The sequence below is a fragment of the Pimephales promelas genome, chromosome 13 (assembly GCF_988280905.1).
Source record: "Pimephales promelas chromosome 13, fPimPro1.hap1.1, whole genome shotgun sequence".
Classification (NCBI taxonomy): Eukaryota; Metazoa; Chordata; class Actinopteri; order Cypriniformes; family Leuciscidae; genus Pimephales; species Pimephales promelas.
The window spans coordinates 29,957,267-29,982,942 of record NC_142781.1 but is presented as its reverse complement, the minus strand read 5'-3'; the positions used below and the strand labels follow the sequence as shown (position 1 = coordinate 29,982,942).

At 36.2% G+C, this 25,676-nt stretch overlaps 1 protein-coding gene across 1 annotated transcript in view; it reads left to right on the top strand.

Annotated features, from left to right (window-relative positions):
- Positions 1-584: 584 nt before the first annotated feature.
- dcbld1 (discoidin, CUB and LCCL domain containing 1) overlaps positions 585-25,676 on the top strand; it is a 37,688-nt gene continuing 12,596 nt past the window's right edge. Inside the window, exons 1-7 of the mRNA XM_039692648.2 lie at positions 585-851; positions 6,003-6,221; positions 9,341-9,484; positions 10,609-10,660; positions 11,718-11,790; positions 19,343-19,476; positions 22,715-22,755. Coding sequence (XP_039548582.2) covers positions 776-851; positions 6,003-6,221; positions 9,341-9,484; positions 10,609-10,660; positions 11,718-11,790; positions 19,343-19,476; positions 22,715-22,755 — 739 coding nt within the window. The 5' untranslated portion in view covers positions 585-775. The remainder of the gene's footprint in view (positions 852-6,002; positions 6,222-9,340; positions 9,485-10,608; positions 10,661-11,717; positions 11,791-19,342; positions 19,477-22,714; positions 22,756-25,676) is intronic.

Sequence of the window (25,676 nt, the reverse complement as noted above, 5' to 3'; positions counted from 1 at the left end):
TTACATTTAAGTCGCCTCAGAAATTAAATAGGGCTGTGCAAAGATTAATCACGATCAATCCCATCCAAAATAAAAGTTTGTGTTTACATAATATCTGTGTGTGTAGAGTCAGAGTGTATAATTTTTTTGTATGTATAAATACACACATGCATGTATATATTTAAGAAAAATGTGTTAATATATAAAATATTTATATTTTATATGAATTATGTATAAATGTATATACATGCAAATAATTTTAAAATATATACATGCATGTGTGTGTATTATTTATATAGCCTATACAAAATAATTATACAAATTACACACACATATATTATGTAGCCTAAATACAAAGTTTTATTTTGGATGCGATTAATCGTGAATTCGTGATTAATCTTTGCACAGCCATAAATAAATGAAAAATAAAAATAAAAATAGATTTAACACAATATATAACATAATATAACAGGATATAACACAAATACAAACTTTGAAATCTAATAGTCAAGTCAAGTCTTATTTGTATCCATCCCATTACTCAGTATCTATACTAGGCTGGTAGGCTCCCATACTAACAGCCGGACACGAGACAGACCCGTCAGACTGGTCTAATAACCGCTTGGTGCCGCCTGTGGGAGAAACGCGGAAGAAGAGTTCATTCAAGGCGTCTGGTGATTCGCACGGACAGGAGGACACACACGTACACGAGTTTCTCCCGGTAAACATGCTATCGTGAAGCTTCTCCAATGCGCCCTCGCGTTTTTCCTCTCATTCCCAGCGGTTTCGAGTGGAGATGTCTGGACACACAGCACTGCATGGACTGATACTCTTATATTCAATTCACCCGCTCGTGCTCGCAGAGAAACCGGGTAAGTGAACAAAAACACGGCAGATGATCGGAAACAAAAGAGTCTGTTTGCTGAGGCGTCAGAGGTTTACTGCTGGGGGAATTTGAGTTGTTTGGTTACAGCATGCATTTATGGTTGTTGCATATCATCGTAAGTAGCCTACACGTACAATTGCTCCTGTGGAGTTATTAGTTAATGTTTCAAAGTTTGTTACATGAGCTTCAGATCCTGTTATCTCTTGAGCGCAGTGCGTTTCATTTTGAGTTCTTCCAATGGATTAAAATCTAAAACGTGTATTTTGGCTTACATAGGCTACAACATGCGCTACATGCTTATGTGTTTATGATTAGTTTCGTGTTGCATGTGTTTCTCATATAAACTGTGGTACCTTTTAAAGTTAAAGTTGATATCCTTAAATTTTAGATATGGACGGTGAATAAGATATTGGATGTCAAATTTGGCTCATTATAAAATGTGCTGACTGAATAGTAGCCTACATGTAGTGCTGACACAACATGCTGGTGGTGCCTGTCCATAAAGACAACTTTCCCTCGGAATACTCTCACTGTGTGTGTTAGTCAAAGTGTCTCTGGATGGTCAAAGCAGCATCTGATCTGCATTGTGTAAAAACATGTAGCCTATCTTTGGTGTAGGATGTTAGTGTACAGAATAGAGGTCTTTTTACTGCTGGGATATTCCTTTAGGACTCATTTTTAATTAAGTATACAGAGACCATAACACTGGTGTGGAGAAACATTTGGTTATTAAAGGAGCAGTTCAGCCAAAAAACAAACTAAAAAAAGGTCAATGTCTATTCCCAGAACTTTTATTATGGAACACAAATCGAGAAATTTTAATAGTTGCGTCTTATACAATTGCTGAAAGTAGGGTTTGAGGTTGTCAGGAATGTAAAAGCATAAAAATAAAAAAAAACTTCCTTATGACCTTTATAAATAAAGAAGATGACATGACTCGTGAATTGTAATTTCCAAGACTTTCGTTCATCTTCGGAACACAAATGAATATTTTGATTTGGAAAAAAAGAAGATATTTTTACTGATCTGAGAGCTTTCTATCCCTCCATAGACAGCTATGCAACTACCACTTTGATGCTTCAAAGAGTTCATAAAGAGATTTTAAAACTAATCCATATGAATTGAGGAGTTTAGTCCAAATTTTCTGAAGAGACCTGATTACTTTTTATGATGAACAGATTGAATTTAGGCTTTTATTCTCATATAAACATTGATCAGCACTTAGAAGTTCAACCAAACTTGCAAGAACAAACTTCATTGGTTGTCGCACGTCAAGCGAACATCCTTGAGCTTCCATTTACCGCGATCATGTTTTTTCTGAGAAATTTTAACTAAACTACTCAATTCTCATTTTGTTTTCCATTCAAGATGGGAGTGACTAAATAATGACCAAATCTTTCATTTTGAGTGAACTATTCATTAAAGTGTTTCAGTCAACCATGGTATTACTCCCCTTAATGAAGTCATTCTTTTTGTATTATAATTGTTTATCCAAGAGTTATTACTTTTCGGCAGCATTCTTGCTAAGCACAGTGTTTTTGATTGTACATTACACTTATAAAAATAATGGTTCTTTAATTGACATTAATGGTTTCATGAAGAACAAAACATCCATGGAATCTTTCCATTGCATGCAAGGTTCTTTATTTAGAGTGGTAAGAAGGTTCATCACTAAAATTTAATTCTGGGAACATAAAATAGTTCTTCTATAGCATCACAAAACCAAACCCCCTTTTAGAACCTTTATTTTTAAGTGTATCACAGACTAAATTGAATATCCTGCTAGTGTGAACCCATAACTGGTGCATGTTAGGAGACAGTGGGATTGTCTGTACATGCAGAACTCTCTCTGTTGTGAATATTTGTGCTCCACCCTGGGGCAGACGATTGCCAGGTGTTCCTCAACATCCTGAAAGAGCTGGTTTCAGAAGCTCCATGTTTTTCCCCATTGGAATGAATGCAAAAGTGAGCTACAACTGCTTTTGGTCATTTTGAATAAATATTATTTTTGTCATCTACTTTGCTGAAATTTGTAATAAATAACCCAAAATATTATTTTACTGTGTTGTCGTTGTAGCTTAGTTTGTTTGCATGGCCATGATTAACATGTGAAGTCATTCCTCTACACCTGCCTTGAGGTTTCCATCCATCATTTTTTTTTTTTTTTGCACGACACAGCCCTACATCTGGATGGAGTTCAGATGCCACCACAAAGGCCACTGTGTGTCCGCGAGTATTTAGCACTGACGTAGTAGCAGCTGAGGTCAAAGAAAGCATTTTTGGGTTAGTTTGGGCGAATGTTCCCTTAGAAAAACACTGGTGCTATTTATAGCATTAGTCCTGTTTCATTCCTTGTGTCATTTAAAGAATGCCTTCAATGTCACAAAACTCTGAGGTCTCTGAGTTTGTTGTATGCATACATCAGCGCCAAGTTCCTGAGTGGCTGCTGGAGACTCAGCTGTCTGGAAGGAAAGGAGGAGTTGGTGGTGCCATCACAGGTGTGAGTGCCTTTACCATGGGAGACAGTGACATAACGGAGCCATAACATATCAGCGAACAGTAGTCTTGACAATATATGCACAAATGCGCATATACATGCGCTAACCCCCCAGCGTGGGAGTTCTTCACCCTGGGATCATCCACAAGACTTGTGTCCGGCAGCTGACATTTTCTAACACCACCTTTGTCACTGATCTATAGACGCGTGTCTTCACCATGTGACTTCATCTCACAATTCTTAGTTTATATCTCACAATACAGACTTTTTTTTTAAAATATGAAATGTGAGATGTAAACTGTGAATGAATTCTGAGAAAATTTTGTTTTTAAGTTTGAAAACTTTAGTCTCCATGAGGACTAAGTTCATGGTAAAGAGCATAAAGTACAATTCTCATTTTGTTTTCCATGGAAGAAATAAAGTCATGGGTTTGGATTTGGAACTAAATGGGAGTAATTTAATAATGACCAAATGTTTATTTTTGAGTTAACTATTTCTTTAAGTGTCAAAGGATGAAATGAAAAAGTATTGCTCTATTTTATCTCACAATTCTGACTTTTTCTTGCAATTCTTAGTTTATATCTCACAATTCATTTTTTAAATATATAAACTCAATCTGAATTACTAGAGGTAAACTGAGAAATCTGAGGTAAAAAGTATGAATTGTGAGATGTAAACTGAGAATTCTGAGGTAAAAAGTATGAATTGTGAGATGTAAACTGAGAATTCTGAGGTAAAAAGTATGAATTGCGAGATAATTCTTCTAAGGTAAAAAGTATGAATTGCTAGATGTAAACTGAGAATTCTGAGGTAAAAAGTATGAATTGCGATATGTAAACTGAGAATTCTGAGGTAAAAAGTATGAATTGCGAGATGTAAACTGAGAATTCTGAGGTGAAAAGTATGAACTGTGAGATGTAAACTGAGAATTCTGAGGTAAAAAAGTATGAATTGTGAGATGTAAACTGAGAATTCTGAGGTAAAAAAGTATGAACTGTGAGATGTAAACTGAGAATTCTGAGGTAAAAAGTATGAATTGCGAGATGTAAACTGAGAATTCTGAGGTAAAAAGTATGAATTGCGAGATGTAAACTGAGAATTCTGAGGTAAAAAGTATGAATTGCAAGATGTAAACTGAGAATTCTGAGGTAAAAAAGTATGAATTGTGAGATGTAAACTGAGAATTCTGAGGTAAAAAGTATGAATTGCGAAATGTAAACTGAGAATTCTGAGGTAAAAAGTAGGCTATGAATTGCGAGATGTAAACTGAGAATTCTGAGGTAAAAAGTATGAACTGTGAAATGTAAACTGAGAATTCTGAGGTAAAAAGTATGAATTGCGAGATAATTCTAAGGTAAAAAGTATGAATTGCAAGATGTAAACTGAGAATTCTGAGGTAAAAAGTATGAATTGCGAGATAATTCTAAGGTAAAAAGTATGAATTGCAAGATGTAAACTGAGAATTCTGAGGTAAAAAGTATGAATTGCGAGATGTAAACTGAGAATTCTGAGGTAAAAAGTATGAATTGCGAGATGTAAACTGAGAATTCTGAGGTAAAAAGTATGAATTGCGAGATGTAAACTGAGAATTGTAAGGTAAAAAGTATGAATTGGGAGATGTAAACTGAGAATTCTGAAAAGTATGAATTGCGAGATAATTCTAAGGTAAAAAGTATGAATTGCAAGATGTAAACTGAGAATTCTGAGGTAAAAAGTATGAATTGTGAGATGTAAACTGAGAATTCTGAGGTAAAAAGTATGAATTGTGAGATGTGACCTGAGAATTCTGAGGTAAAAAGTATGAATTGTAAGATGTAAACTGAGATTTACATTTCTGAGGTAAAAAGTATGAATTGCGAGATGTAAACTGAGAATTCTGAGGTAAAAAGTATGAATTGCGAGATGTACAGTAAACTGAGAATTCTGAGGTAAAAAGTATGAATTGTGAGATGTAAACTGAGAATTCTGAGGTAAAACGTACTATGAATTGCGAGATGTAAACTGAGAATTACGAAATTCAGTTGTGAGATATAAACTACCAATTGTGAGATATAAACTCCCAGTTGCGAGGAACAAAAACTGAATTGTGAAATGAATTTAGGCTACCTTTGGATTTTTTGATTAAGTGGCAAACAATCTTCCATTACTCTTATTTAGAAATGATATTTCCTCTCTAAATGTGCTGTATCGTCTTTTCTTCTAATTACAAAACTTATAGTAGTAGATGTTTCTTCTGGTCCTTTGACTTCTCTAAGTAGTGTGTGCTGAAACAATGAGTTAATTAAACTTTCTGCTTGCTGAAATTATATAATTTGGTTTATGTTAGGTTGACATGCGTCTTGTTGAGTTCATGCAATCTTTACAGTCAGACACTTGTGTGCGCTTTGAGTCTTACTTGCCCTTATATAACATTGTGGTTTGATCTTCAAGAGAGAACACGTCTGAGGCTCGTGTCAATATAATAGTGTCTTTTCAAATTTGGGAATAAGCTTTAAAAACATTACTGGTACCAAACTGAATTGCAAAAATATTGAACATAGGAGACTTAAAAGTACTAAACATTAAAATGTTGGTCTTGTTCTTCCTGGGTCTGAATTCACCATGCTTAATTACAACAAATTCTCATATTATTTTTTACAGATGATGGCTGTGGTCATTATGTCCTGGGCCAGGAGAGTGGTGTCCTGTCCTCCAAGAATTACCCAGGAACTTACCCCAACAACTCCTGGTGTGAATGGCGGATCCGCGTACCCATCGGCCACACGATCATCCTCAAGTTTGGAGACCTGAACATGGAGAAGAAGGACTGCGAGTCAGACTATTTAAAGGTTCTAAAAGGATCATATGGGGCGGAAAATGGTAAGCCTTTTCAATCATTTATGCGATGAACATGCTGTGTCATAATGTTTTCTCAGCCATTATCTTGTAGTCACTAGATCATGTGACTGGGCCAAACAGTATATGACCATAATATATTCTCAGTGGCAACTCATGGCACAGGTTCTTGTGTTTTAATGTCTTTATCTTTTGTCTTAGTGCATCAGGGTTTCCTTGTGTTTGATTAATGGAAAGTAAGATGGGTTACGTTATTCCTGTTTTATCTATTGCTTTTTGACAGCTGTATTTGAATTTAAAGGTGAAGTTTATCACCAAACATACAAACAGGTTTCCCAATCCTCTATTGGTTGGATATAGATCTAGTCCTACCCCAATCTGATCCTGTTGATTGATACAATATTGCTGTGTTGGGCAGAAACAGAATTGAACAGAACATTTAGAAATCTAATTTAAGCCTGTGCAACATCTTGGCGCAATCATATTGAGATATCGTTGATCATATGCTCTTGAGTCAGTTTAACCTCATCTAGATCACATTACTGTGAGTAAACATGAGTAAAGCACTTTAAATCAGAGCGTTACCATGAGTCGGCACCAGTCACGCATTGATAAATGTACTGTAAAGCAAGAGGAAACCACAGAGGCCAGTGTGTCAGAGGATCTTTTAAGTATGGTGAAATGTTGGCACTTCTGCCTGTTTCCTTAAGGATATTTTCACTTGTTATCTCCCATTTAATCTTTCTTTTCAAATGAGCTTGCTGTTTTTGTAATTTATTGCTGTAAATGTAATTGCAGATGCAGTCTGATGCTTTTTGAACAGGAAATGTGCTCAAATTCTGTACTTCGGCACTATTCCTATACAAAAAGAAACGTATAGCTTTGCAAGTTTTTCCTAGTACAAATGCTTTTCCATTATTAAGATAAAAAGACAATTCATATCACTCATTTAAGTTATATTTTCCTGATTGCTAAAATATGACCATTGGTTATATCCAGGGGTTAAATTGTACATTTTTTTTAATGATTGGCAGTTTTTGAATTAATTCCATTTCTTGTATTTGCCAGTCTTTTTTTGTTTGTTTCTTGTTTGATCCATTCCAACATTCTGAATTCCCAGTGGTTAAATTGGGCAAAAATGTTCCAGAATGGAATTTTGGTACCTTTGATAAAAATAAATAAATAATTGTATTAGTTGGAATTAATTCCATTTCCTGTATTTGCCAGTCTTTGCTTGTTTGTTTGTTTGTTTAATCCATTCCAACATTTAAAAATGATTTAAAAATTAAGAAATTCATCACTAGGTGCCAGTGGGTAATTTCATTCACAGTGTTACAGATGTAACCTGGGGTTATATATGGATTTTGGAGAGAACAGGGATGCTCTAACTGTTCTCTCCAAAATCAATATACAACCCCCCAGGTTACATCCGTAACACTGTAAATGAAATTACCCAACTACTGTTGTTTTGTCAATTATGGATGGAGAGGGAGAAGGATATTGTAGCGCTTCACTCAAAGTGAATGGGCTGTTCTCTTTTATTAGCCTATCATCTTTCAGCCCTGGACCTGAGGTCTCTTTTGGTCATCATTCTCAAAAAAGATTTATTGCCTTTCTTTTTGTGCACCCATAGATGATTAACTTTGGATACATTATTTTCCTATCTACATTTGAAATGTTGTTCTGATAAACCAGAGCAGTGGGTGAATTTATTGATTAACCATTGGGTTAATTAACTGTGTTGACAATTAACAGTGATTTTTTTTTATTTTTTTTTTTTTTTTTTTTATTAGGGGCAAAAATCCTTGATCATGCAGCACATTTTCTTAAAAAATGCGATGGGATATTTATGAAATTTTATGCTAGGAAATTGTAACTTGCAAAAACTGCGGTTTGATGAAAAAGTGATTCCCCAACACCCTGTCCTAGAAGAAAAGAACATTTAACATTTGCGACATGACAAGGTCCATATGGGTTACACATCTGCGAGGGTTAAATCATAACAAGGTAACTTTACGTGTGATTCATGTCATCGTGACATATTGTAACACATTATACTGACAGTGTGTGTTTAAAAAAATGAAGTAATCATCCTCTGCTTTTTTTTCTAGGGTGCATTAGATAGCCAAACAGCAAAGCGACTAAACAAACATGAATATTTGCAAGAGCAACAAGAGATTTGAAGCTTATGGCAGACGTGCCCAATAGATGATTCGCGCTGTGATTGGCTGAATGTTAGTTCACTCAAGTCTAAGTAACAAATCAGAGAACATGGGCGGAAATAGTGGTGCTATGTCAAAAAAAAAAGAAAAATGCGGGGGACAGAATCACCTGTTTCTAAAAGTGCGGGGGACGTGTCCCCCCGGTTGTTACGCCCCTGGCCTGGAGGACATGAATCTTCCCACACTATGTCTGGTTCCTCCCATGTCAACCCTTTTAACCACAAGCGCTGTCATGGTGTCAGAGTCGAGCCTCATCCACATTCACTGATCAAAGCGTCCTGCAGTGGAACGACTGGAATTCCTCTCAGAGCGATTCTTAAACAGTTGTTGAGAGACATGGGATGACTAAAGCTTTGTGTTGGTGCAGAGTTTGACACATTCACACTCCTTATTAGTGTGTTGACCCATTATGTTTTATAGATTAAAGTGTTTTGATTCCCGTCAGAGCTTATCAGAAACTCCTCTGTGTAGGACGTGTCATCCTTCAGTCAGCAGACATGTCTTACATTTCCCCCCCCAAAAAACACAATTTCTGCATTCTTGGTTTCATAAAGACTTCTACACCTTTCTTTTATGGAGACTAGAGACTGTTGATTGAGAAGACATTCAGAGTTAGCTTCAGAACTGTGCCTGATTGTTATTTATTTTCAGTTTTTTGATAAAAAAAGCTTGATTTAAAGCAATTTACATTTATATTTTTTATTGACATTTGACAGTTAAATTTGTGCAAGTATGTATTCATTTATTTATTTATATGAACTTTTTTAAGTTATCGGCTAACTGGCTGTTTGTCGGCTAACAATGTTTTTTACAAGTTTGTTAAGTTTGATCTGATTTGTACCTCACTGCTAATACCTCAGTTTGATTCTAAGTCCTAATCTTTTATTAATTAATGAATACATTTCCTTCCATTTCACCTAGTGTACTGGGAGTACTGCGGGGGTCTGATGCCCAAGCCTACGCTTATTCACACAGACTCCAGCGAACTGACTGTCCGCTTTCGTAGCAGCCAACACATCTCTGGAAGAGGATTCCTGCTGTCATACTCCACAGAAAACCACAAAGGTATTTTTAAAGGGGGGTGGGGGGTTGTACAATGGTGTTTCATGTATTCAGAGTTGTTTACAGTGTTAAAGAGATGGATTCTCATGGTAAACATGGCCAAAGTTTTTAAAAAAAATATTTTGGACGAATTTCTGTGCCGAAAGTCTTACTTACTTTATCTATCTATCTATCTATCTATCTATCTATCTATCTATCTATCTATCTATCTATCTATCTATCTATCTATCTATCTATCTATCTATCTATCTATCTATCTATCTATCTATCTATCTATCTATCTATCTATCTATCTATCTATCTATCTATCTATGTACTATAAATATTATAAAACTAAAGTCTTTTTTGGAGATATGAAGGATGCAATACTACTCTATAGGTACTCAAGATTAACATAAGATTGACTGAAACTGAGTCATCCACTTCTTTAAAAGACAAGTTTGAATAATATTAAATTAAAAGCAATATTAAAAACGGATCCAAAAATGAAAGTTCTGTCACAGCGCATATCCTGCAATGTTGCCCGCAAATGTCCTTGTAATTCCCTTCAACCTTTCCGAACGTTATGAAAGATTATTTTATGGAAGGTTTGAGTGGTGGTGTATGTGTGTGAGGAATTGGAAGAAAGCAGAATCCGGGTGTTTCTAAAGCACACTCAGCGTCATTGCGCATCTGGTTAAAAACTAAGCTCAGATTTTTTTTTGTCTCCCACTCCTACACACCAACACCAATTTTTACTCTAATTTGTCACTTGGTGAGGCCTAAATTTAACACAGACACATGCACACATATAAATATTCATTATTAGAGCTTGACAGTCTGGGGTCATAGTCGTAACATTAATGGGGGCTCGTCCGGGATTTTAATTCTTCCTGGAAATTAATTAATATTAGGATTAATTAATTGATTGTCCCGAGTGACTTTTTCATGTGAGCATGAGTGAGGTTTATATCCAAGTATGTATATGTTTCCATCCCAGATATGGTGCAAGAAGTAGGACTGTCATCCTGTTGTGATGCTTATGTCCTGTTGTTCTTGTTTTTGTTGAGTTGGAGGGCCTGTTTCCTTTGTGTTCATCTGCTCCATTTTTATCCTCATTGTGTGTCCTCCTCTGCTTTCCTCCTCAGAGCTGCTGACATGCTTGGACAGAGGCAGTCATTTTACAGCATCACAGTACAGGTGAGATTGAGTGTGTGTTGGGATATACAGTAGATGGCTCAAAAAGCTAAAGAAGGGGTTTATTATGATTTCACTTTTCTAACTTTAGTTGCCTGATATAGCTCTATTTTTTTATTTTTTATCTATCCATCTATCCATCTATCTAACTTCTATCTGTCTATCTATCTACCTTCTATCTATACATCTTGATAGATATAAGTGTGTATATAAGTTTATATATATAGTGTGTATATATAGATATGAGTGTGTGTATCCAAGTGTATATATACAGTATATATATAGTCAAAAAAATAGCTATATATTAACAATAAAAATAAAAATTACATAAATATATCATATTATATATATATATATATATATATATAAATACACACTGTAAAAAAAATCATGATTTGTTATCATAACGTTTTTTCTTCTCTCAAATCAACTTAGATAATTTATGTGGTTCAGATAACATACATAATATTTTGAGTTTCTAATTATTAAATCAGTCTCCATTGTATTAACTCAATTTTAAAGTTAAAGTTAACTTAAAGTTTTTAGGCAACCAGGTTACTTCATTTTTTTAAGTTAAACCAACAATACTTTTTTACAGTGTGTGTATATATATATATATATATATATATATATATATATGTATTTGTACAACAATAAAAATAAAATAATGTCGTCAAAAATGATTCACAGAAATGAATCTCATGACTCGTGAGGTAAATGAGGAATATAAAAGAAATAAAATGACACTCTTTTGGGAAATAAAAATGAAAAGGCATTTAAATCAGAAAAACATTGTGAATATGTTGTTTATATTGCCCAGACATATCTGAAACTATTCCTTTGAAATATATCCAAGCCACAAGACATTACGAAATACAAAATGAACCCTGGGCAGTAGTCACAGTTTTCCAGACTGTATCTCATTGCATTAGTGCTTATAATTTTAGTTCCTCACTCAGCTATTATCGAGACACTATCCTTTTGCTTTATCTATCACCGTCAGCTATAATTAACTGACATGCTGTAAGCAGATATTTGTCTTTGTTCTGGCCCTGTGTAGGAAGTACTGTCCGGCCGGATGTGCAGCGGTGACGGGAGACGTGTCTGGGGACATTTCCCTGGGCTACAGACATGTGAGTAGCGTCTCATTGTTTTCCTCAGGTGTGGGTGGCATGCTGCAGCTCATTTCGCATCCGCAGAAGAGAGCACTAGCCAAGCTGCGGGGTTATTTACAAGGCCGACTTGCATCCAAGCAGATGCTCTGCGGGGTGCTTCCCAAAAAAGGTTTCAGATGCAACAACTCAGCCAAGAAAAGCGGCTGCTCTAAGCAGATTTTCCCACAGGTGCTCAGGCCTCTAGGGCCTTCACAGGGAATGTTAAGCGGGCCGGCAGTCGGGGGTGGAATGCGCTAATGGCTCGTCCCATTGTCTGTCAGGCATTTGTTGTGACAGGACTTGTGTGTACGAATGTGTGGACACCCCAAGGATACGCAGTGACGGGTCATTTGTGCTGGCTCCATTGTTCTCCCTGGTCACTTAGTGGGCAGTGAACTCTGAATGAAAGGCGTTTATGTAATTGTTCATACCTCTCCAGCGAATCGGGGTCAGAGCTTTGGGTTACTTGAGGTACTGGCCGAACAGCCACGGATAGTTTGATGTGGAATGAATCATGCGCTTTGGCTTTGAGCTATAACTCAAGATGTTAAGGGCTTTTCTGAAGGATTTGCGTTGTGGTAAAATCTCTTCCTGTTTGTGAAGGCTAAGCTGGTCGAGCTTTAGGTGTCACTGCAAGTTCTGGTTTTGGGGGTAATTAAAAAAGGCCTTTTCAGTTAAACCGAATGTTTGTTGCATGTGCATAGCTTAACCTCTTAAAAAACAAAAGTAGAGTAGAACAAACCTTGCTGATCATTGTGGGAAGGGAAACTGTTGTGTTGAAGTAGCAAAAATACTGTCAGGTACAAAAGTCTGGGACCACAAATGAAAATGCTTTTATTTTGTAATTTTCTAAATTGATTTTATTTGAATATGACTAGGTAGTTCTGGACCCCAACAATCATGTAAAAATAAGGACAAAATTTTAACAATAAATGTAGTTATGATCTAAGAAATACATTTTTGATGTATACTTCTAGTTTGTTGTAATTGAAATGTTTAATACTTAAAGTTTTTTTGAAAGAAATTCATACTTTTATTCAGCAAGGACACATTAAATTAATCAAAAGTGACAGTAAATATTTATATTGTTTCGTTAAAATATTATATATCAAGTAAATGCGGTTCTTTTGAACTTTCTACTTATCAAAGAATCCTGAAAAATGCAGTTTCCATAAAAATATTAAGCAACTATTTTTAATGCTGAGCAGCAAATTATCATATTAGAATGACTTCTGGTGGATCATGTGACACTGAAGACTGGAGTAATGATGCTAAAAAGTCAGCTTTGCCATAACAGGAATAAATTACATTTTAAAGTATAAGTGGAAATATTTTTTATAAAATATTATTTTAAAAATGTAATATTTCACAATACTACTGATTTTAATTTGTGATATACACTGCCATTTTAAAAGTTTGGGAACTGTAAGATTTTAATGTTTTTTTGTTTTTTTTTTTGTTTTTTTACACCAAGACTGCATTTATTTGATTTAAAAATACCAAAAAAAACCTCTAATATTGTGAAATATTTAAAATAACCATTTTCTATTTTAATATCTTTTAAAATGTAATCTATTCAAAGCTGAAATTTCAGAATGAAATTTATCAAAATCTTGTTAATACATTTGTAATGTTACAAAGTATTCTATTTAAAATAAATGAAATTGAACTTTCTATTAAAATATCAAAATATTTTGTCCACAACTGTTTTAAACATTGATAATAATAAATGAATGTTTTTTAACATTCAAATCATCATATTAGAATGATTTCTGAAGGATCATGTGACACGGAAGACTAGAGTAATGATGCTGAAAATTCAGCTTTGCACCAGAGAAATAAATTATATTTTGAATGTATTTAAATAGAAAATGGTTATTTTAAATTGTCATAATATTTAACAATATTACTGTTTGTATTTTTAATCAAATAAATGCATCCTTGATGAGCATTTGAGACTTCATTTTTAAAACATTAAAAATCTTGGGATCCAGTTGGATATATATATATATATATATATATATATAAATTGGAGAGTAAATAGAACGGGAATAGACTAAAAGATGTAAAACACAAAAGAAACCACAAAATGCACATTCTGGTTGTGGGAAAAGTCCAGAGTATCAGAGCGTGACTATCTCTCTGTATTGTATTTTACTAATGATACATTTCCACTGACTAAAGTGATGGTAGGAGGAACGCTCTCTGCTTTAAGTTGTCCTAACCCCTATCACGGATCACGGACTTTCAAGAAAGACAACAGACACACGGCTGCAGGCTCAATGCTCACACAACAGGGTCTTAAACGCCAATGGAAGACAAGGGCGCGCATTTCCACCCCGCTGCCATCTGCTTTGATATGCGAGTGTGAAGGGCTTTAGAAAGAGCCAGAGCGATTGATTACTTCACATTGGCTTTTGTGTAGATTGGGTGGAGCAGTGGACTCTTGGATTACAGGCAGATAATGCCACCACAGTGAGGGTGTGGATCTGCCCACCAAAGCCATTCAGCAGTCACTTCAACACACACACATTTATTCATTATTTTGCCTCCTTAATCTCAGTTCTAGGTTTGACGATACTTTGTAAGACTGAATGAATCATCTGAATGGTTTGCGCAGATAGTGCCACCCTCTACATGCAAATAAGTTTGTAAAGAAAATTGTAGTTTAAGATGGAAAACGGTTTACATTTTAATAATATAATGTCACAATATTACTGTTTTTATTAAATAATTACAGCCTTGCTGAGACTTCTTTCAAAAACATTACAAAAAAGTTACGACCCCAAACTTTTGAATGGTAGTGTGTGTTTGCTGTCAGCCGGAAGTTTCATTGATTGTTGTGTAAAAACTGGAGGGCTTCGAGGCTTCATGCTGTGGCTCGTCCTGCACTGAGGAGATTTGACTCAAGCTCATGTTCTCTCGATGAATTAGTCCGTTTACAAAGGACGGTTAAGAATGAGGACTTTGTATTTGCATAAAGAAGCTATGAATAAAAAGCACCGTACTGTCAGTTAATAAACAAATAAGAATGCAAATAAACAAAACAACGAATAAATCGTGCGCTTGCTCAGTTGCTAAGAGCCGTGTGTAGTTTGGATCATATGACTATGACTATGAAGAATTTCTGGGTCCAATTTGATCTTCGGATGTTTAAATATTTTGACTTTTGTGGCTAGACCATTAGTCTCAGACGTCATGTCCATGGATACTTTCTTAGTCGTCATATGATTGGTTGAATACTACAGGATGTCCGGGAGACGGTCCACCTCGAAACAAAGATGCCGTGACTCCAAACCCCAAAATGTAAGAAGCAAGCAGGCTGTCATTATAGGGTCATCAACTTTACATTTTCACGCCCTTAAACATGACGTGGAACAAAACAAACTGTGATTGGTTGCTTCACATGTCAGGCAGATGGCCTCTGGGTGGTCCTTGGCCAATGAAAGAAAGCTCTGGCTACGCAAGACTAGTAGACCATAACTATCTGACCGGATATATTGCAGAGCACTGAAATGTTCACTCCCTAATAAGTCACACAATGCACTATGAAAGCCAGGGAGCATCGATGCTCACCATGTTCCCTTAAAGGAGTAGTTCACTTTAAATAAAACGTTTGCTGATAATTTACTCGCCCCCATGTCATCCAAGATATCCATGTCTTTCTTTCTTCAGTCGAAAAGAAATTAAGGTTTTTGATGAAAACATTACAGCATTTTTTCTCCATATAGTGGACTTCAATGGGAACCAAACGGTTCAATATCCAAAAGACAGTTTCAGTGCAAACTGTTCAAAGAGCATTAAACAATTCCAGATGATGAATAAGGGTCTTATCAAGCAAAACGATCGCTCATTTAATAAAAAAACAACAAAGTTTAAGTTTTATAAGCTCAAATGCTCGCCTTGCTCTGTTCTGTGATGTGCGTTCGTGACTCTCCTGTTCATCAAAATGAACAAATCTTTTTCCGTGTCATTTGGTTCATTCAACTAACAAAATGAACGAATTGACTCGGGAAAAGATTCTACCTCTTTTAATGAAAGTTGTGAAGCTTGAAACAAAAATCACGTGAGCCCAACTCTCAATGTGTAGTGAGTCGCTGTCCTTACCAGTGCCCAAATTAGTGTGCACGAGGTACTGGTTCACAACCTAGGGAGCTGATTGAAATGCACCCGTAGAGACTTGTGGTGGGGCTTCTTTTTACTTTGACAGAACAATCACATAGCAATACATTAATACCCCATAGAGCATCAAAATGCAGCGTTGCGGTAGTGAGTTTTGCATGGGACAGCACAACTTTTGTGTCATAAATCAAAGGTAGAGACTGCAGCAGTTAGATAGGGATGTATTTATGGCCCTGACTGGAGGAGGCATGTTCAAGTTAATGAAGCATCTCAGTCTGAATGCAGAGCAGCTGTTTCTGCTGATAACTCGCCATACGTCTTTTGTAACCTCATCACGGTAATGATTTGCAAGTGGCTAATGGGCTCGGTGTAGAGCCTCTAACCACTTCTCTTCTCTCAGTCTTTCTGCCATAGTCGGTCATTTTACTCAAGCTATAGTATTTTTGTAATTCATTCTAGGGATGGGGCCGATCCGATCCAGTATCGGTATCGGGACCGATACCAGCATAATTCACGTATCGGATTTTTCCGATCCAACCTGCGGAGAAATCCGATATTTATGATCCATGTCTGCGCTTTAACGTTGTCTGCTGAAATGACTCCAAAAGTGATTCCCGCCGGGCCTGCTAGTCTGCTATAGCTGGCTGCAAACTGTGGAATGGATACACTGAACGGAGGTGCAGCTCAATCAGTGACTGTAAAACATAGGGCTCAATGAGACACACCCCCGCTCAGGAAATCCATTCCGCAGTTTGCAGCCAGCTAGCAGGATGTTCGCTGTGTGGAAATCATATGGTGGAACTGGAAACACCGCTGCAGTGCAGAGCAAGACAGCAAAGTGCAATGTTTGCAAAGCCGTATTAATTAAACTATTTGATGCATGTTTGCAATTCGCAGTCCAGAAGAGAAAGAGAGGGAGATCTCTCACGCGGTGCAACAACAGCAAGCACAACATGACAGCCCGGCGTAATGAGTGACGACAGAGGAAACGTAGCCTGGTTACACTTTAGATCTGTAATATTAGTCTGATTTCCAAATATTAAAGAATATATTGAGGTAAAAAAAAACATTAAAAACAATAGCCGCATTCTGTCTAGCCAACTTCCTTCCCATCGCGGCGGTGCGCTGTCATTTCTCCCTAAAACTCAAACTTTAAGACAGAATCAGCACGATCGATGATTGTAGTAAAATGCAGTCTCTGCTGTTACTAAATTGCGGGACGCTTTTAATAATAAAAAGAGCTATTAAAAGCACAAAATTTGCGCAAGAGATGCTGTTCCCAGTGCGGCGCGCTCCGAAACAGACCGCAACAAGACAAGCAAATTATAATCTGGGTTTCATATGCGCGTCTAAACGATCAAATGTAGCCTGCACAAAAATGTCAAACCGACCGACTTGGAGATTAACACTTAAACAATTTATTATGTCTAAAATGAACGTAGTTATGGAAATATTTGGGAGAAAATATAGTGCATCAGTAGACTATGAAATCTGAACTCGTTCTTAAAGGGGCAGCAGTATAAATGTGACGATTGCGACATTACTGAGAATCAAACAACCAAAGGCAAAGAGAAAATCACTCACAGCTCTTGAATGAATTACTTCAGCTTTAATAAGCATAAATCTATCTATGATAAACTTTGCAGTGCTATTTTACTTTTGATTACTTTATTATAATTCTTTTTAAGACCACACCTGAATAATGTTTGTAGACCTTCCTGAAATTAAAGCACTGTGTAGGCCTGTATAATGTGTATCTTTGTTTAATTGTCTATCTATTGTTTAATATATATATATATATATATATATATATTTATATATATATTGACATACATACATACGTACATATCATCCTTGCCTGTAGAGAGGAGTTTATTTCAGCATCATATAAAATCATCAACAATAATGATAAATACTATTAAAGCAAACACAGCTCTGGTATCGGAAACGTATCGGTATCGGTCGATATCCAAAGTCAGGTATCGGGATCGGATCGGAAGTGAAAAAATGTGGATCGGTGCATCCCTAATTCATTCATTTTGTCTTCATCTCTGGGTTGAAATAATAGAGGATAGCAGTGAATTCAAAGCAAAAACGCATTTGAACATTGGTAAAAGTGTGTGGTGAATGTGTTGTGTTTGTGTTTTTATTAATATCAGGGCTGTGCAAAGATTAATCACGAAAATAAAAGTTTGTGTTTACATAATATATGTGAGTGTATAATTATTTTGTATATATGAATACACACACATGCATGTATATTTGTGTTATAAATACAAATGTATAAATGTATATATTTGTGCATAAAAATGTGTTAATTAATCAAATATTTATATATAATATTAATTATGTATAAATGTATATACATGCAAATAATTATAAAATATATACATGCATGTGTGTGTATTTATATATACAAAATAATTATACACATACATACACACACATATATTATGTAATCAAACTTTTATTTTGGATGGGATAAATCGTGATTAATCTAATTAATAATATAAATAGTTTAAATTTAAATGACCAGTGATTTGTTTTTGGGACACTTTCTCAACCATAAATGTTGCAAAATTCTGCTTAATTTTGTTCTTAAATTGAATACTTGATGTCCTTTGTCATATTACAGATAAGCAAGTGAAAAATTCTAGATATACATATTTCAAAATGTCAGCAATCATTAGGCCAAATGCATGTACTGTCAGGGTCAAAGCTTAATGCTGCAGTGTTGAAAGATCCTTTATCCCGCTCTGGCTGTTACCTGGCTTAGCCTGTTAAATAAAAGGGATTTTAGAAAGGTTATTCATGCGGCATTTACTGCGACAAAGCGCTAGCATTAGCGGCAGTAGCTGAGGAATGCTAAGCATTTCTACTGGCTGCTACAATTACTGTAATTGCTGCCTCAGGATGAAATTATAAAGCCCACCTCGGTCAGAAATTTTAAATGAATCCATGTTGTAACTAAAAACATGTATGCTCAATATTCAATGGCGGTCTGTCTTAATAATTATGAAATTCCAGAGCATATTGAATTGAAAGGCCTGTGCTAGTAGTGTTCATAATGGTGTTTTATGGTACTGTGCTCACAACATCAATGCAATATTAATCTAGTCAAGGAAATTACTGGCAAATAGATAGATAGATAGATGGATGGATGGATGGATGGATGGATGGATGGATGGATATAGATAGATATGGATGGATGGACATAGATATAGATGGATAGATGGATAATTTCATATACAGATTCAGATTAAAAAATACATAAATACAGATATATTTAGATGTTTATGAGACCAAAAAACAAAAGTTAAGTGAAAACATGCATGTTAAGTCTTGCAGGCCAATCTTGGTCTGTTGCTTCATTATTGTGTCTGAGTGCTATCTATACTTTCCATTTCAGACGTCAGTTTTGTGTAAAGCAGCGGTGCATGCTGGGGTCATCATGGACCAGTTTGGAGGACCAATCACAGTGGAGGAGCGCCGAGGGCTCAGTCACTACCCTGCGGTCAGAGCCAACGGCGTCCAGTCAAAAGAGTGAGTTCCTGCAGTGGTTTCTCTTGTTTCTAGGCTTTCTACAGACAGTAGAGTGTTGGCGCTTGCAACGTCAAGGACATGGGTTCGATTCCCAGAGAAAACAAGAACTGATAAGAATGTAAATGTGTACCTTGAAATGCAATGTAAGTGGCTTTGGATAAAAGTGTATGCCAAATGCATAAATGTAAATGTTCTTAATGACAGAAACTTTATCATGATTGCCTTTATATTCTTAGGTGGGTTAGACATCAGCATGTGGGCTTTCCTTGTACATGAAAAAAGTTGACATTTATGCATTTACTATGGAAGGCAAATACGCATCTGTTGCATAGATCATAAATCATCTATCTTCAGTGCATTTCTATCAACATGTTTATTTGTTGTAAGTTTGCCAGGGAAAACGGTTAGATTACAGTTAGAAAAATCGCAATAGTCTGTCTTACAAATTCCCATACAAGTCACAACATGTCTTATTCTGGTGCTTCAACTAACGGCTGTGGCTGAATGTGACCTTGGTTCGTTCTCTAGCCGTGCAGCAGTTATTATTAAGTGGCGATTCCTGCTTTCTTTAGCGTGATGGATGGTTTAGGTAGTACCTAATGTCAGGGACACTGTCTGGACTGCTGGTCTTTCAGAGATTTGTCACCAGGGAATTGGGGGCAGGTTGAGAAGGAAATCTAGATTGCCTCTTGTTGTAGTCTCTGAGGAGTGTTTGAAGTGTTCATTGACGAGTGATTTATTTAGAGGACAACGGGCAGCTCTCTAGAGCCAGAAATACTTTCTATGATCCAATTGAAACCTAAACACAACAAATCCACTCTATACAGATATTTTCTTTCTTTTCTTTTCTTTTCTTTCTTTCTTTTTTTAATGGTTAAGTACCTTTAGAAATAGGAAAATTAAATGGTGAAAACAGGAAAGGATTAGCAGGAGAGGAAGAAAAGGGGGATCAGGAAATGATGCAGGTCAGACTCAAACTGGTGTCAGCCAAATAACCAGTACGGTTTAGTCCTGTGCTTGTTCTTGACAATGGCTCCCTAAAAGTAAGCTAAGGATGTATTTACACTGCAGGTCTTGATGCCCAATTCCGATTTGTTGACTACAGAGCGCCGAAGTGATGACGTCACAATTCGGAAGCTAGCGGCGCATGAGTTCCCTCGATTGAAAAGCAATGCATTTTCCCAATAGACTTTTGGAAAATCACAAAAAATAAGATCTGTGTTTAACAAAGAGTCGTGACCCTTACACGTTTTGTTTATCAAGATAATCTTTACAAGTTAATCCAAAACTTATACATTTTGAAGCATATATATAGTTTTTTTTTAAAACACAAGCAGACACAATAAAGTTTAAAAAACACAAGGTTATAACTGTGTGTTCTATGTCATAGATCAAAACGTGAAAATATTTAGAGGCTTTGTTCACCACAGACCTTATTTCAGGCGATTTAGCAAAAACCCATAGACTAATGGTGCGTTCTATTATAGCCAACGAACCGACTCGGACCTCGGATTTGACGTCACGTCCACACTTCAAGCGTTCTATTTGTTTTGCGCGTCCGAGTCGGAGAAAAAAATGGACGCCACCGGGAAAGCTGTTATAATGGTAGCACTGGCCGAGTACCAGGCACTTACATTAAAAAAAAAATTATTATGACTACACCTTATTAAAACGCAGCCATTTGAACTTGAAAATGTTCACTTTATTAATGTTTTTCATGTTAATCTTCTGTTAGCAACGCTAGCAACGTCAGTAATTGCACTCACAACAACCGATTCCCATACCTACAGGGGACGCAGACGCAGTAATACGAGTGATTATAGCCGTCATTTAAAATACCAAAGCGGTTCAAAAACAATGAAAACAATTCATTCTTACAAGTCACAGGGCGCAGCCATCTTGAATTCCGAAACGGAATTCTTGCTCGGTGTCCTCACGGTTGTCCGACGTCCGAGAGGAGAAATCCGAGGAAAGGGGGCGTGTTGCTAGGCAACGTCTGTCGTCCGATTCGGATCTCCGAGACGGATGAATAATAGAACGCACCATTAGAGCGAGGAAACCGGTAGTGCTAAAATGCTAACTCACTTCCGCGTTTGGCCTACAGAGTGACATCGTAACTTCAGCACTTTATATTCAACATTTTTTTTTTTTGGGACGACCAACTTACAGCTTTTTTTAAAAGTGACCCATATCCGATATCTGCATTTAGACTATACATACTGGTATGGAAAAACTAAGGCCGAAAAGGAAGTCAAAACGCCATGGAAAACATTGACTTGAACCTTCGTCCTCCTTTGTGCCATTGAAAAGAGTCATGATGAGATCATGGTTGGTGTTGATGTAATTCGCCACCGTATTAATTGTGATATATAATTATTATTTTTCATATTATTTAACTAAACTGAACTAATAAATAGTAATAGTGTCGCTTTTACTAGCAAGCATCACAAAACATAAGTCATTTGAAAGATGCATGTGAACCTGTGGAAGTTGCATCTTTGCCATTAGTTGCCATTCATTTCTCAAACCATTTGATTAGTGAAACTAAATCGATTATCTGTACTCTAAGACGATTATGTTGATGATGTAACAGTTTTCAGGGTGCCTGAATAACGACCATCAATATCACTTCCTGTATTTACATTGCTAGGGTTTAATCTCATGTTTTATTGCTGTGCTTTTAAAACCGTTATTTCAATCTGCCGACTGTGATCAGCACTTGATTCATTTTGCCGTTGATTTTATTCGATTATATTTCTGTCACCAGCAGTTTAGTGCTTGTATTTCCAGTCTTCAGACTTTTTTGTTGTTGTTATTGGCACAGCATCCGCTATATATCCTATTTCAGTTTGTTCACGCTGTCGTAAACCGCTTTGTACCTTGAACTCTGAGACAGTTTGCTGAACTGCCATAAAAGTAATCACATCCAGGAAGCCTGTGAAAATGACAGGTTTCTAAGTAATGGCTGACAGAGATGCAATTTCCCAGCCTGTTCCCCTATAATTACCAGCACACGGCTCTTTTCACGGGCCCAGCTGTACCCCAGTTCTCCTGTCGGAGGGGGAGATGCGGGATCCAGGGATGGAGATCCTCTGAAATTGACAATGGGAATCTCCCTCTTGGCCTCTGTAGGCGTTACTTTCACATGACAGGGCTTTAATTAATCTCTGTAATAATGATCTTTTGTGTCTAAAACGCTCAGTGCTCACTGATATCTTTGTTTTTCTCTGTCTTTCAGTGGCTCGTTGTCTGAAACCCTCTTCACGTTTGTGACAAACGGTAAGCACTTTTGTTTTCTGGTTCATTGGTGATGTCCATATTGGTGTGGGATTAATCCTATTATATCCTGGACCGTGGTGACATTGATTGGTTTTCGGCCCCTGCTGTTATTCCTGCTGCCGTTGTGTGTTGCAGTTTTGTTTGACTGGTATATTTGCACCTCTGCTAAAAAGGAAGTAGCTTAATTACTATGTGGCAGTCTAACAGGTTTTTTTTTTTTTTTTTTTTTTTACCAGTTCGGATATGTGAAGCCCTTTTTGTACTGTATCAGGGTGAATGGAAGGCGTGGGAATATCCTATCACCTGAGTTTGTTTTTCTCTCACTGTTTGAGTCCGGCACAGACCGGTTGTCATTTACCTGTGCGGACGCGCCAATGAATCAAATTACTAAAACGTTATGCATGTGCCAACACTTGATCCAAATGTTCGTTTTTCACTATTGTGCGGAGGGTTGAATTGAGAGTGATTTGCAAATTCTTGACTTGAATTTTTTTTAATTTGGTAAAATAAAATATTTAAATTACTTTTTTTGGTATTTAATTGATATTTTTCATTAATTAAAATTTATTTCCATTTTTTTTCCCCTTCCAAATGGAAGAACACTTATTTTCCCAGAATGCACTAATTTACTCAATATTGTAATGAATTTATAGACACTTTTTTTGTCAGTATTTATTTTTTATAAAGTTATGCAAAACAATTTAGTTAATTTTGACACTATTTAACTTGAAATTACTCACCCTCATGTCGTTCCAAACGTGCATTCATTCTTCTTCAAAACACAAATTAAGGAGTTTTAAATGAAATCTGAGAGCTTTCTGTCTTTTCCCTTCATTGACGGCCTACGCAACTAACATTTTCATTAGACAGACATCATTAAAGTAAACCATGTGACTCCAGTGGTTTAATCTCAGTTTTATGAAGTGACGTGAATGCGTTGTTTGCGCCAAAAATGACAAACATAATTTACTACTTTATTTGCAAAATATTAATATCCAATGTGCGTTCATGAGAGCACCACAGTGCATGCATGTTATGTTGGCTCAACAGCTGTGGTGGAGATTAATATAATAAATAAATTGGTTAAAAAAAAAAAAAGCACTGGCATCACTTCATAAAACTGAGGATAAATCACTGGAGTCGCATGGTTTACTTTAATAATCTCTTTTTTCTGGCTTGAAATCGGTAGTTGCGTAGGTTGTCAATGGAAGGACAAATCTCTCAGGTTTCGTTAAAAAGATCTTCTTTTGTATTCCAAAGATGAAAAGTCTTACAGGTTTGGGACAACATGAGGATGAGTAATTAATGACAGAATTAAAATTTTACCGTGAATAAACCCTCTAATATGTTTTTTCTCAAAATACATTTTTTCTTCAGGATTAGTTAAAAATAACGAGTTGGACTACTGAAATTCCACTGTTTTGTGACTATTGAATTTCTACATTTCGGTCAATTCAAAATCTTTCCATGGGAAGCAACTTTTTTTAATTCTATCTAGGGGTGTAACAATATATCATGTCGCAATACTAAAATGCATCAATATGCATCGTGGATAGTGACAATACGTATTGTGTATAATTCACCCAAAATTACAATTTCTGTGTGGAAAAAATTTAAGTTTTCAAATTTGATTTTTAAAGTACTACATTAAACCACTATATATAATGTTGAACATAATGTATAGTAATGCAATGGTGGGAATAGTTGTGGGTGCTGGTAATGACAAATGTCTGATGTTATCAGTAAAAAGTGGCCTAAATTATTTTAAATATATCTAGTCAGAGTGCAACAATATTCGTCTAAAATAAGAATATAGAAGGTCTCTCTATTGTCCTGTATTGTGTTTCCAGAAGTCCAACCCTATCCATTTACACCCACAATGTCATTTTAATCAACAGCACATTTTTTGTTAACCTTTTATCATATGTTTTGGAGTATCGCAATAATATCCTATCGTTCATTATCATGATCGTAACATGAGGGAATCATTACACCCCTAATTCTATCTATTCTATCAATTAAAAGGGACCCTAAAATCTGTATTTTGTCCAACACATGAACCTTCTCTCATTACTACTTTGGGTGCACAAGAGTAGTCCGCTACATTATTTTGTACTGACAACCTGGATACATTGGTTACTGTTTGCTTTAGTGATTCACACACACAAGCTTTATTCAGTTGTTCTTATAGATTTATAGGGGTACCTTTTCAGATCGATGTGACCCTAATCTCTTCTGGTCAGAAGTGGATCTGTGTTCAGTCAGTGTGCGTTGTTGATGTATTGCAGGGGTTCCTGATGACAGGAGTTGATAGATGTGTGGTCACCAGTCAATGCATATCAATTGATTCCCATTAATCCAATTATCTTAAAGCACATCCGTGCACTAAGCAATGACTGCTACCCTACCCTCACTTACCCCACAGCTTGATGCTAACACTAGCAAAAAGTATGTGACAAGGGAGCTCAGGAATCAAGATGCAATTTTATGACGTTATATGTCTTACTAAACACTCAAACGTGTGCACAGTGAAGTCCAGATACTATGTTGAAATCTGAGATTGAAAATCCTGTTCTAACCTGAATTTTGAACCAAGAAACATTGACATTAGGCCTCATACAATATATAAGTTTCTTTGCTATTTCTAGGTAGTAATAAAACATTTGAAAAGAAAAACAAAAGCATTTTCTCTAGTGTTGTTCATAGACTTTTGGATCCCACTGTACCAATGAGATTGCAGAAACTTCAATGGGAGGATCTTTTCCGACCTCCTGCCGGGATTCTTCTTGTCTTCTTCCTGAGTTTCCTCTGCCCACATATGTTAAATGTGTGGAATGTGATAGTGTTGGCCAAATCAGGGCTAAGCAACAGGATGTATTGGCCCTGTTTTTCTCTCTTTAAAGGAAGTGGGAGCCTTCCCC